The sequence below is a fragment of the Patella vulgata genome, chromosome 5 (genome assembly GCF_932274485.2).
Source record: "Patella vulgata chromosome 5, xgPatVulg1.2, whole genome shotgun sequence".
Classification (NCBI taxonomy): Eukaryota; Metazoa; Mollusca; class Gastropoda; family Patellidae; genus Patella; species Patella vulgata.
Genome location: NC_065883.2, coordinates 38,952,483 through 38,966,457, shown reverse-complemented (window position 1 = coordinate 38,966,457; position 13,975 = coordinate 38,952,483). Strand labels below are relative to the sequence as shown.

At 38.3% G+C, this 13,975-nt stretch overlaps 1 protein-coding gene across 8 annotated transcripts in view; it reads right to left on the bottom strand.

Moving 5' to 3' along the window:
• Positions 1-13,975, bottom strand: part of LOC126820659 (signal transducer and activator of transcription 2) — a 127,929-nt gene that overhangs the window by 53,866 nt on the left and 60,088 nt on the right. For all 8 annotated transcript variants that reach the window (XR_007680060.2, XM_050548767.2, XM_050548770.2 and 5 more), the window contains exon 10: positions 3,547-3,563. Coding sequence is in view for 7 of the 8 variants with exons in the window: in XM_050548767.2 (XP_050404724.1) it covers positions 3,547-3,563 (17 nt within the window). In the remaining variant the exon portion in view is untranslated. The remainder of the gene's footprint in view (positions 1-3,546; positions 3,564-13,975) is intronic.

Below are 13,975 nucleotides of genomic sequence, written 5' to 3'. Positions count from 1 at the left end.
TACATCATTTTTTGACAGCAATTCAACCATTGTTTATATTGACCCAGTGTTTCCATCAAGGTCAATTAAATAAAAATAGTTCCTTTTTAATAAGAAAGAGGTTACTTTTAATAAAAAATGAACTGTTCTTTGAAAATAAAAAAAAGGTAGTTCCTTTTTGATTGCCCAATCAAATTCATGTAAAGCAATATATTGCAGTAGATTATGAAATTTGTCACACAAGCGATATCTACTGCAATCTGTATTCTTGGGTGATAAAATGTATATAGCTGATATATAATTTAAGGCGGTTCGACACTGCAGACAACTAGAAGTGTTATAGGTTTTGATATGGAGCAGGGGAGGAAAAGACTTATGGCGATTACAATTCGTCCCCTGAGAGGTAAAAGGTCGCAAGTGACAAAACAGGCAAATTTGATATTTTTGCACCAAAACTTTATAAATTGACCCCTCCAGGTTATAACAAACAATGGTGACAATTGCAATGATACAAACTACAATATGGGTAATTAATATTAGGTAGTAAGTGGAAAACTTTACCAAGATGTCACCGGAGAAAGGTAGTAAGTACACTGATGGCAGTGTAACAAGGTCGTAAGTGACATTTAAATATGTTCAGTAGCAACTTCTTTCTGGCAAACTTCTTTCTGGCTTTCCCACAAAAGCCTGTGTACATTTCATTTTGCGATAGTAGTGTTTAAAAATGATCAACCCGCAGTAGACTTTAATCCTTGAGTGACATTTAGGGATTGGGCACATTAAAAAACACAATACAATTTATATGGAAAAAATAATCACTGGTCTGTACACACATAGCACGACGTTTCGACAAGTATCCTCTTATCGTTGTCGTTTTGTGCTTGATAACAATAAGGGGATACTTGTCGAAACGTCGTGCTATATGTGTACAAAACAGTGATTGTTTTTTCGATATAAATTGTGTTGTGGTTTTTTTTTCACAGTAGACTACACAAAGAACGGGGCTGTAGGGGGGCCTTTTTGCGATACTGCATGTAAGAGACGCTTTTAATACCCCACGTTCGCCGTTTCAATGGACTGTAGTACGGTATGCGTACACACTAGAGCGAATGGGAACTAGAGAGGGATAGAGAGAGGGTTGTGATGCAATGAGACGCCCCTTGAGAGAGAGAGAGAGAGAGAGAAGGAGCGATGGGTGGGGGGGTCTGAGAGCGAGAAAGAGAGTAAGAGAGATCCACATTGTAACTTAAAGATAGGGCTATAGAGAGCTAGAGAGGGGGGGGGGGGGTAGTTAAAGAGGTGGGCTAGGGAGAGCGAACTAGAGAGGACGAGGGCTAGAGAGCGAGCTTAAGAGTGGAGTAGAGAGAGAGAGAGGGGGGTGGGGGCTGAGAGCGAGAAAGAGAGATCCACATTGTAACTTAGAGAGACAGGGCTATAGAGAGGGAGATGGGGGGGGGGGGGTAGCTAGAGAGGCGGGCTAGGAACAGAGAGCTAGCGGGAGCGAAGGCTAGAGAGAGCGAACTAGAGAGGACGAGGGCTATAGTGAGAGGACAAGAGCTAGAGAGCGAGCTTAAGAGTAGAGAGAGAGAGAGATGGGGATTAACGTCCACTTGGTTCAATTTTACTTCAATAATTCGCTTGCGCGTAGGGGTCTTTTATCAGTGGGGAAACCGGAGGACCCGGGGAAAACCCACGAGGTTGGACAGACAATCATACTCCTTGTCACGTACAACCGGGGAATCGAAATTACGCCAGTTGTTTCAGTGACAGACCTTATGATACAGCACGCACATGCTAACCGTTCGGCCATCCACCCCCCACCCCACACACACACCCTGAGAAAGATAAGAAACAAGATGGAAAGAGCTAGAGAAAGAGAGAGATGGTGAGAGCTAGAGAGCGTAAGATAGAGAGAGACCTAGAGAGATAGCGACACGGAAAGTGACAGCTACAGAATGGGCTAGTGAGGGAGGGACTTAAGAGAGTTATCGGTAAGGGGGGGGGAGAGAGATAGCTAGAGGGCGAGTGGGGAGGTCAAAAAGCGCTAGAGAGTTGGCTGCCAAGGGATGAGACTTGTCCCTCGAGAAGAGAGAGAGAGAGAAGGGCGGGGGTGGGGCTACAGAGAACAACCTAAGGGGGGGGGGGGTAGGGAGTTAGCTCGCAAAAGAAAGAGGTGAGGGAGAGCTTGACCTCGAGGGAGAACAAGCTAGAGAGAAGGGCGAGAGCTAGAGAGTAAGCTTAGACTATAAGAGAGAGATAGAAAGAAAGAGAATCCACAAGATAAAGAACTAGAGAAAGAGAGCAAGAAAGATCGGGAGAGAGGGCGTGAGCTAGAGAGAAAGCTAGAGCGCGTGAGATAGAGACCTAGGAAGATAGCGAGATAGAAGGCGAGAGCTAGAGATGGAGAGATGGGGCGGGGTCTAAAGAGAACTATCGATATGAGGAGAGCAATCTAGTGGGTGAGGGGCGGAAGGGGTGGGGGGTTAGAGAGAGATAGTGATAAGCCTGCGATGTGATGATACTAGAGAATGAGCTAAAGGCTGAGGGTGGTAGGGAGGGAGCTAGCAAGCTTAGGGAGTAGCGATAGAGAAGGGAGAGCAGGGGGGGGGGGCACAGCAAGGGAGAGTGGGGACTAGAGCGAGATAGAGAGGTGAAGAGAGTGAGATAGATAGAAGGTTGTACGATACCGTGAGGCTTGACAGGGAGGGTGCGCGCGAGAGCCAGAGAAAGGTATCAAGATAGCGTGAGGGATAGAGGGAAGAGGGGCCTGGGGTTAGAGAGGGGTATAACATCCACTGAACACAAACTAGGCCATAATTTTACTTCAATAATTTGCTTGCGCGTAGGGGTCTGTATCAATGATAGAAAGTCGGAGAAAACCCAACGAGGTTGAGCAGGCTACCATACTGTTAACCATGCCACTTAACTCAATTACAGACCTTAAGATCCAAAGCGTACCCGTAAGACCAATATAACTTCCACCCCATGGCAAAATCACATAAGGTCGTAAACAGCAATAAGTATGTATCTTTGGTTATAGGTAGAGAGTAGAAAAAGGTCGTAAGTGACTTTTCCGAGTTACCACACCTGATAACTGAAAACTTTATATTGCATTTCTAGGTATTCCCAATCATAACATACTGTACAAAATATTAGAAAAAACAATAAATAAACAATTTTACAGGACCATTTTCAAACCTTTAAACTCGATTTTCTCGAAAAGTGAAAAATGTCACTTACGACCTTTTCCCTATCAGGGGACGAATTAAGAATTCATCAACTAGATCTATAATCCTCGTCTGGTGAAGAAGAGTTCACATGAGTAGTAGAAATCCCCCACCCCTTCGATAAGCAGTTTGGCTTCATTGTTTAGAAAAAACTTTACAGCCGGTGGCGCCATGTCGTTCAAAAGGGTGGGTCAACCATGTTCCATACAAAAGGGAATTCTAAACTCACAGTTCTGCTTGTATCTTTCAGCATGGATTTGACAAAACATATGGGGCTAAAGGTGACAGACAAACTTTTACATTCGTAAATACCTCCCAAAAAGATAACAGATGTACTTACTGAATCTTCTGTTCGAACTGAAAATAAAGACATGAGGACATAATTATAATATAACAACACCCGTAATAAACTAAAAAATAACCACTCATCTTACTAGCCACCTGTTTTTACTACGATGACTTCCGAAATATTGAAATTAGCAAAGATAGCCACACAGCAGATTTGTCTGAACTGCAGCTTATCCGAAAGAAAAGCTTGGATGTTGAGCAAATTTGATAAGCATCTAGGGTCCTTGAATAAATCTAATCTCTAGGGTTCATCCTCTTTTGACCCCATTGCTTCCTGCCAAAGTTGAAAAAAAATCCGTTAAAATTTATAGCTTGTATCACGTTCACAGGGTTTCGACGAAGGGTGGATAAGTCAGGGATGGAAGGCTTTGGATTATGAATACCGATATGGGTCGATGACCTGAATGCCTCAGGCCAAATATGAAAAAGATATATTACAAACTATAACCTTTGTCGGGTTCAGAGTTGGGTTGTTTTTTTTTTGTTTGTTTTTTTTGGAAAAGGAAGCATAACTCCGGAATGGAAAATCTCAGAACTCTGAATATCGATAGAGTTCATCCTCTTATGACCCCAATGCTATACACCAAATTTTACAAAAATCTGTTAAGAAGTATAGCTGCTATCGTGTTCACAAATGGGGATGACTCCGGAATGGAAAGTCGTAGACCGGTTAATATCGATAAGATTCATCCTCTTATGGACCCAATGCTTCCCACCAAATTTGAAAACAATCTGTTAAAAACTATAACCTACATCGCGTTCACAATATTTCGGAAACATACACCCACAGCAGCTAAATCGTCCGAGCGGTCGACAAGGGTTGTCGTATATTTATTCCTTTGTAGGTAACTGTGGGCCTTTACAAGACAGTTCCATACAAATCAGATTATAACTTTTACCATTTGAGGGTTCACAAGGTTCTACAAACTGAAACAAGGGTCTCAACTCTGGAAGTAATCTACAGAAATTGTTGGAATTTGACAGGCTTTTTCGTTTTACTAATTTAAATAATGCATATAAACTTCGTACATATCAGATGATCACTTTTGTCATTCAAACGTTCATAAGGTTCACAATCGTCATAACTCTAGAAATTATTGACGGAAATTGCTGAAATTCAATAGACCTCTGTTTGACAAATTTAAATGATGCATATAAATTTCATACATATCGGATGGTAACTTTCATCAATCGAGCATTAACAAGGTTGAACAAAGCGAAACAAGGGCCATAACTCTAGAAGTAAATATTGTAAATTGCTGAAATTCAATAGGCTTCCTGGTTTCACTAATTTAAATAATGCATATAAATTTCACCAAGATCGGATGATGACTTTCGGCGTTGAGCATTCACAAGGTTCAATAAAGTGAAACGAGCCATAATTCTAGATGTAATAAATGTCATACAGATCGGCAGATAACTTTAGAGGTTAGAGCGTTCACAAAGTGCAACAAAGTGAAACAAGGACCATAACTCTAGACGTAATAAAGAGAAATTGCTGAAATTCAATAGGCTACTTCATTTCCCTAATTTAAATAATGCATATAAATTTCACAAAGATTGGGTGATAACTTTTGATGTTAGAGCGTTCACAAGGCTCAATAAAGTGAAACAAGGGCCATAATTCTAGACGTAATAAACGGAAATTGCTGAAATTCAATAGGATTCTTCGTTTTACTCATTTAAATCATGCATATAAATATCATACAGATCGAATGATAACTTTTGTTGTTACAGCGTTCACACGGTTCAACAAAGTGAAACAAGGGCCATAACTTTAGACATAATTAACAGAAATTGGAGAAATTCAATAGGCGTCTTTGTTTCACTAATTTAAAGGTTGCCCATCAGTTTCATACAGATCGGATGATAATTTTAGTCGTTAGAGCGTTCACAAGGTGCAATAAAGTGAAACAAGGGTCATAACTCAAGAAGAAATTAACGGAAATTATTGAAACCAAATAGGCTTCTTCATCTCACTAATATAAACAACATAATATATCAATTTCAAAACAATCAGATGATAAATGAAGTCTGTAGAATGTTCACAAGAAATTGTGGACGACGGAACGACGGAAGGGGGAGACGACAAAATACGACCACATTTCCATGTGGGCGTATAAAAAAATTCAGAAAGGGAAATTACTTATAACCGGCGATTTCAATTTCCATTTTGATTTTCCTAAAAAAATCTGACGTAAAGTGGATACTCAGTCTATTACAGAGCAATAACCTAGACCAAAATATGTCTTGTGCTACTCAAAAATCTGGTCACATTTTGGATTGGATAAATCACTCGCCAGTCAGAGAATGTCATAAAATTTTGTGGATCTTCAAATTTCTGAAACCGAAGTCCTTGTGGTATTCAACAGATATTCTTGAAGCTAAAAACAAAAGACGAGTTGCTGAAAGACGATGGCGTAAGACGCACCTTGAAGTCCATCGACAAATCTATAAAAGCGCCCGAAATGAGGTCAATGTTCTGATTAAAAATACCTAATCTAAATATTGTAATGAAAAGATTGAACAAAACTCCAGAAACCCCAAGGCTCTGTTTTCTTTCATCTATTCCTTACTTGGAAAAGGTTCAGATGTTGTCCTCCCAGTTTCTAAAGATGGTGTAGTGCTCGCAAATGACTTTAGTAATTTCTTCATTAATAAGATTGATATCATTCGCAACAGTCTCAGAACATAAACGTCTCTTGTGGCATCACCAGAATACCGTCCTGTTTCCAATTTGTAATTTCTTTCAAAAGTCCTTGAAAAGGTGATTAAATGTCAACTGTTACAGCATTTAAACTCGAATAACCTTTTGCACAAGTACCAGCCTGCCTACAGACCTAAACACGGTACCCAACTGGTCTGATTCGTGTTCTTAGTGCTATTCGATGGGCAGTTGATAACGGTGACATATCTCTGTTGCTACTGTTAGACCTCTCCGCTGCGTTTGACACAATTGATCACAAACTGCTCTTAAATCGATTTGCCCTTGACTATGGTGTCTAAAGTACGATTCTCTCGTGGTTCGCCTCTTATTTAACCGACCGATATCAATCCGTTGTTATCCGTGCATCTCACTCCTCGGAAGCTGAATTAACATGTGGTGTACCACAGGGTTCCGTCCTTGGTTCCATTCTGTTCACTCTGTATACTACACAGTTAGGCAACCTCTTAAGTAATGAACAAGCGAAACACCACCTATACGCTGACGATACCCGGTTATTATATAGTCTTCCACCTAATAAATCAGCATACAATCTAACACTCTCTGAACTGGAAGAGTGTTCCCACAAGATCAAGACTTGGATGAACTCAAATATGTTCAAGCTAAATGAAAACAAGACTGAAGCAATAACATTTGGAACAACAACGAAGGTGTCTAATTACAATACCAGCCCTATTAAAATTGCTGAGCCCAGCATCTGTATTTCACCCTCAGTGAAAAATCTGGTAGTGATTCTTGATCCAGCTTTGTCTATGAATAAACAGGTTGACGACGTTCGTTCAATATATGTTCCATCCGAAATGTAATTACTCCTTCTGCCACGGCAACACTAGTCCGATCTCTTGTATTTTCCAGTTTGGTCTACTGCAATAGTTTACTTGCCGGAATTAATAAAGCATCAGTATATAAACTGCAGCGCATACAAAACAAGGCAGCGCGGATCGTAACACGAACTCCTTTTAGAGACCTTATCGCCCCTGTACTTAGGTCACTTCACTGGAAGCTTTCAGTGCAAGCGAGAATCGACTTTAAATTGATGTCTCTCACATATCAATGCGTATACTGTGAAATGCCATCTTATCTGAGAGAACTGGTGGTACCTTACATGCCATCGAAAAATCTAAGATCAAGTACTAAGAACAATCTTGTTGTCCCAAAATATAAACTAAGATCCTTTGGAGCTTGTTCATTTAGTGTTGTTGCTGCCAATTTGTGGAACTCGCTACCTGAAAATCTTCGATCCAGTTCATCATTAGACTCCTTTAAATCCAGATTGAAACATACTTATTTGAGAAATATTTGTGTGTTTTGTAGTGCTATGAGCACGACTATATGTGGAATTAGCGCAATATAAATGGACTTATTATTATTGACTTATTATTAATGGCTGTTTATGACCATGATGCTTCACAACAAATTTGAAAAGAATCCGTCAAAGACTGTAGCCTCTATCGCGTTCACAAGGCAATCTGTTAAAATCTGTAGCTTATATCGCGTTCAATAGGTTTTCGGCGAAGATAGGATAACTCCGGGACGGAAAGACGTGGAAAACTTATCGCGTTCAATAGGTTTTCGGCGAAGATAGGATAACTCCGGGACGGAAAGACGTGGAAAACTGTGTAATGTTATGCTATTGTGTAAAGACCACTAACATACTTATTGTTCAGACTAGGCAGAAAGACCAACACAGATAAAACAATTGACTTTTACTTGGAAGCCATTAATGATTAATAAAAAAGAGTACAATGTCAAGGTCAGACAATTAAAGGTTAAAGTTCAAACATAAAGAATAAGCAATAATGACACATCCCCTTTGTTTTAAAGGAGACAAAACACAACCAAAAAGATAATTAAAATAGTTAACGTTGAAAGTCATTCAGATAAGTGGGTGGTTTGGATATTCTTTCAGAGCGGGTTTTCACTACACGATCATAAGGATTTGGTTGTTGAACTTGTGGTAGATGATAAGGAGGTGGGAGATGATTCTGTGGTTCTTGAACAGGTGGATGTGGATACGGAAAGTCAGTATCCACAGACTCGTTTGATTTTCTAAGAAACTGTCGATTGCGTCGAAATGTTCCACTTGGTGTGCTGATAATATAAGATCTGTTGTTGTAATTTCGTAATACTTCGCCTTTAATCCATTCTTTCTGTCCTTTTCTTGTAGGTTTGATTCTAACTATGTCTCCTGGATTCAAAGGTTCCAAATCTTTAGCTGTAAGATCATAATATAATGATTGCTTCTCTTTTTGTTCCATAAGCAGCTTGTAATCTTGATCATGTTGAGTTGAATCAGGTTTTAAAAGAACAGGTTGAGTCGGTAATAACGTTCTAGTTCTATGACTCATCAATCGCTGGGCAGGACTAGATGATAAGCCTTGACTGGGTGTATTGCGGAAATCAAGCAATGCTAAGTATTGGTCTTCTTGACTTGCTTTAGCTTTTCTTAAGAGGTTCTTGGCTGTTTTTACCGCGGTTTCGGCAAAATGAGCTTTCAGACATCTTATAACAGAAGAGGAGGTTAATTGTGCTCAATTTGTCAACTTCAAAGAAATTGCTATAGTAGTCAGTAGTTACTAGAAAATCATTATTTTCCAATTGAAATAAGTCCACGCCTACTTTACTCCATGGCCTTTGTGGAACATCATGGTTAATCAAGGTTTCCTTTTGGTGTGTTATTTCAAAGGTTCGACATATTTCACAAGAAGATATGTACTCACGCAGATCAGAAGTGATACCCGGCCAGAACAGATATTCACGGGCACGACGAAGACATCCATCTATCCCAATATGTGAAGAGTGAATTCGTTTCTTAAATTCAGGCCTCAATGATGCAGGAATTAATACAGAGTTGCCTTTGAAGACCATAACATCAATGACTGTTAATTCATCCCGGAAGGTAAAGTAAGGCGTTAATCCAATTGATAAACCAGATTTATTTCAGGCCATCCATTTATAATTACTTTAACTAATGCTTGTAGTACCATATCTTTATCCGTAGCATCTTTGATTTTAGCTAGTACAGAGGAATTGAGAGGTAATTCATTAATCACATTTACAGATTCAAATACAGTTTGATTACTTGAACTATTTGGTAGATAAGCTCGAGACAGAAGATCAGCTAAGTACATATTACATCCTTTTTCATAAGTTACCTTTATATTATAGGCAGCAGCTCGCAGTAACATCCCTTGTAGTCTACGAGGAGCTAATGACATAGGTTTTACCATTATAGACTGTAAAGGTTTATGATCAGAGACTACATGTGTGAGACGTCCAAAAGTGTACTGGTGAAATTTTTCTAACGAGAACACAATAGCCGGCATCTCTTTTTCAATCTGGGCGTACCTCACTTCAGTTGCAGTTAATGATCGGCTTGCATATGCTATTGGTTTACCATGTTGAAGGAGTACACTACCAAGTCCATGTTGGCTAGCATCACACTGGATTACTAGTTCAGAAGAAGGTTGATAAAATGACAATATTGGAGCCTTCGTTATTAAGTCTTTCAATTGATCAAATGCAGAATCTTCCTCCTTTGACCAATTCCAAGGTGTGTCCTTGTGTGATAAATCTCTTATGGGTTTTATTATTTCAGACAACTTTGGTAAAAACCGAGATAGATAGTTTATAAAACCACAATAACGTTGTACATCTTCACAATTACCAGGTTTCGGTATATTGACGACAGCCTTCAATTTTTCTGGGTCAATCGTCAAACCATCAGATGAAATGATGTGTCCCAAAAACAGAATTTCAGTTTGTCGAAGATTACATTTTGATTTGTTCAGTTGAATATTTCTCTCTCGACATCGATTTAACAGATTAATTAATTTTTTTATCATGATCTCTACGTGCAAGACTTTCAGATGTGCCTTGACCAAAAACTACTATATCATCTGCAATATTGAGAACACCATCCAAGCCAGACAGAGCTACAGATAAGCGCTTGGCAAATATTTCAGAGCTTACATTGGTCCCAAATGGTAATTTCAACCATCTAAACCTTCCAAATTGAGTTTGAAAAGTTGTTAATAAACTTGATTCATAATCTAATTTGCAATTCCAGTAACCATTAGCCAGATCCAGTTTTGAAAATAATCTAAATAATTTTTGTCCAGAGTCATTTTCAGTACATGACAATTTATGTAAAACATCATCTAAAACAGGAAGTTGATATCGTTCTCTCATTAACGCTTTGTTTAGAGGTCTTGGGTCTAAGCATACACGAAGATCACCTGATTTTTTCGTTGCGATAAGCATCTTATTATTCGATGTCGTTGGTTCGTCTTGAGCAATGATAACTCCTTGTTTAATCAATTGATCCAATTTTTCTTTTGCCTTTTCCACCAGAGATATGGGAATTTTATTTGGAGATGATATTTGAGGGGTTACAGTTGTATCTATTTCAAAATGAACTTCTCCAGGTAGGTTTCCTATCTTGTTTGGATCAAAAACATCAGCATATTGTTTGAAAATATCATTGTCAGTTTCAGAAATTAGAGAATTGACAGCAGTCACAGAGTTAAAGTTTTTATAGTTCACTGTTATTAAACCTAAATCTTCACAGGCTTTTTTACCTAGAAGGGGAGTTAAATCTTGTTTGATAACCATAAAATCAACAAAATGATTAGTCTTAGTCTTTGGGTTATGTAACTTCAAAGTACAACAGCCCAATGGTTGTATAACGGATACATTATACACGTTCAGATTGGTATGAGTTTTTCTCAAATTATATGTCTCAACATATCTTGAGGGTATTACGTTTACTGTAGCACCAGAATCAGCTTGAAAGTTAATAAGTTGATTATCCATACAGAGAGATACATAAATTTGTTTAGCATTAACTGTATAAACAGATTCAGTAACAGAAAATAATTCTTCATGATTATCCAATGCATGTATTCTTGCTGGGCACTTTTTAGCAAAATGATTCGCCTTTTTGCACCGTTGACAGAAATGACCCCATGCAGGACATTCACCTTTTTTAAAGGCATGAAAATTTCCACAGAACTTGCAATGTAGCTTTTTATCAGACGGACTAGAAGATTGTGGACTATACTTTTTGTAATCATTTCTAGGCTCATTGACAGAACTTCTATTATGTGAAGGTTTACTCGAAGAATGTTGTTTACCACGATGAGATGAATAATTATTGTTACGAAGATTTACGAAGAGTCCTCAGACTAGTCATGAATGTATCAAAACTTTCACCAGATTCTTGCTTTCTTGAATTAAACACATGTCTTTCATAGGTCTCATTTGTTTTTCCTATAATATGTTCATCAAATTTGGTTATAATCACCTCAATACTATTTTGATCTTCATCAGCATTATATTGGAAAGAATTAAATATGATGAGTGCCTCTTTACTCAGATTGTGAAGGAACAATGCCTTTTGATATACAGCAGGACGTTGAGCCAGTCCAGCAACAATAGAATAATTTGACCATGTTTGTTTATAAATTTTCCAATTTTCTATTGGATTTTCTCCTATAATAAGTGGAGCAGGTGGAGGTATATTTACCACAGGGTGTCTATCAGCTTGTGGTACAGCTTGTTGTACAGCTTGTTGTGCAATAATATCAGAAGAAATATCAGAATTCTAAGAAAAAAACTTGCCAATTTATCAGACGAGACTTGTAGCAGAAATTAACAATGGCGGACACAGTCTAGACATGAAGAACAAAATCCATGCGGTCGGTTTTCCTCTTTTCAACACAAAATGTCCAAAATAACATCCAGAAATACAGAAAATGATGCATATACACGCACTCCAGCCACCATGTAATGTTATGCTATTGTGTAAAGACCACTAACATACTTATTGTTCAGACTAGGCAGAAAGACCAACACAGATAAAACAATTGACTTTTACTTGGAAGCCATTAATGGTTAATAAAAAGAGTACAATGTCAAGGTCAAACATAAAGAATAAGCAATAATGACACAAACTGAAAATCAGTTCGTCCTCCCATGACCCCAATGCTCACAACCAAATTTGAAGAATTTTCGTTAAAAAATATAGCCTCTATCACGTTGATAAAAAAATTCCGGTAAAGGGAGGATAACTCCGGAATGCAAAGTCGTAGAAAGCTGAATATTGATAGGGTTTGCCCCAGAGGCGTGCTGGGGCGTCCGAATGAGGGTAGGCAGACCTTACTTAGGGCTTTTTAGGCTGGGAGGGGTGTCTGTGCCGGAAATTATTTGGTTCGGTGACACATGCTACAATCGATTTGAGCCATGACATAGCATACATTGACACATGGTTGAGGGATTATGATGGACATAGTTAGCAACAATCAAGAATTAACATACATTATGCAAGAGCTAAGTCTATTGCAAGTCTTTCTTTGGACCTGCAAAGTTATATAAACTATTAATTAGACATTTATTAACATGATAAGCCCTTAAATCCACTCTCGGTGTCATCTTATGTGTCGGATTTTCACTGGATTTGAATCCGATTTGCTGCTCAACGCTCATTGATGATTTAATCTAAAAAATGGATAATCGAGACTATGTTGTTTTTTTTTATCGTACCGACTTAAGTAATGATGATCGAGGCTAGGCCTAAAATTCAAACGGTAATATATCGGTTCAGAGTGGAGCAATTTGCCTGAATTTTTCAGAATACCCCCTTTACATTATCTAGTTTTGAACTATTAGAGTGAGAACTGACAGCTCTTTATCTAATCTTCCATAATGCACCTTTAAAGGAGTAAAAAAAAGCAAGCATCAAAGGGGACTGGTATTTCTTACAAAGGGTACCTGCCAAGTTTCATTCGATTCTGTTCGCTAATGAGGGAGGATTAGCATTAATCTTCGTATCCACTGGAAATTTAATGTCAGGTATTCTTCACCGTGATGGGGGCCCAACGAAACCAGTTTGTCCCAGGACCCAGAGTTACTCAGTCCGCTCCTGGCAATTTTGATACGGGGCTAAAAGCAGAATTGTGATTAAAAATGGTTGCATGCTGAGAACTTTTTTAAAATCGAAACCGAAATCAGTCGATCACCAGCAGCGTTAACGTCGATTGGCTGTTAGTATCGCTGGATCTGTTTTAAACAACGGGGTGCGGAGGAGGGCACACTCTTGTTATTAAGGCAATGGGAATTTTTGGTTTCTTTTGTTTTTTGCATTTATGAGGAAAGGGTGGGCGATGGCGATATTAAGTCCTGCATATCAGAAACTAAGAATTAATTAGGAGATACTGAGTCCTAATTAGGAGATATTAAGTCCTAACTATGAGAAACTTGTTATGATTATGAGATTTTTAGAACTAAATTAGACTTTTTCAAAATTTTATTTGGCCCTTATACTAATTCCTAGGGCACACTGTTGTTATTAGGGCAATTGGATTTATTTTTCATTTATGAGGATAGGGTATGCGATGGCGATATAAAGTCCTACTCATGAGAAACTAAGCTTTAATTAGGAGATATTAAATCCTAATTAGGAGATATTAAGTCCTAATTAGAAGATATTAAGTTCTAATTAGGAGAAACTATGTTATGATTAGGAGATTTTTAGGACTAAATTAGACATTTTTAATTAGGAGATTATAAGTAATAATTAGAAGATGGTCAGGAGATAATAAATCCTAATGTGGAGATATCAAATTATAATTAGTACTTAATGAAAATTTATTTATTTATTATTTTTTGCCCTAATACGCTTCCATATCTGTAAATA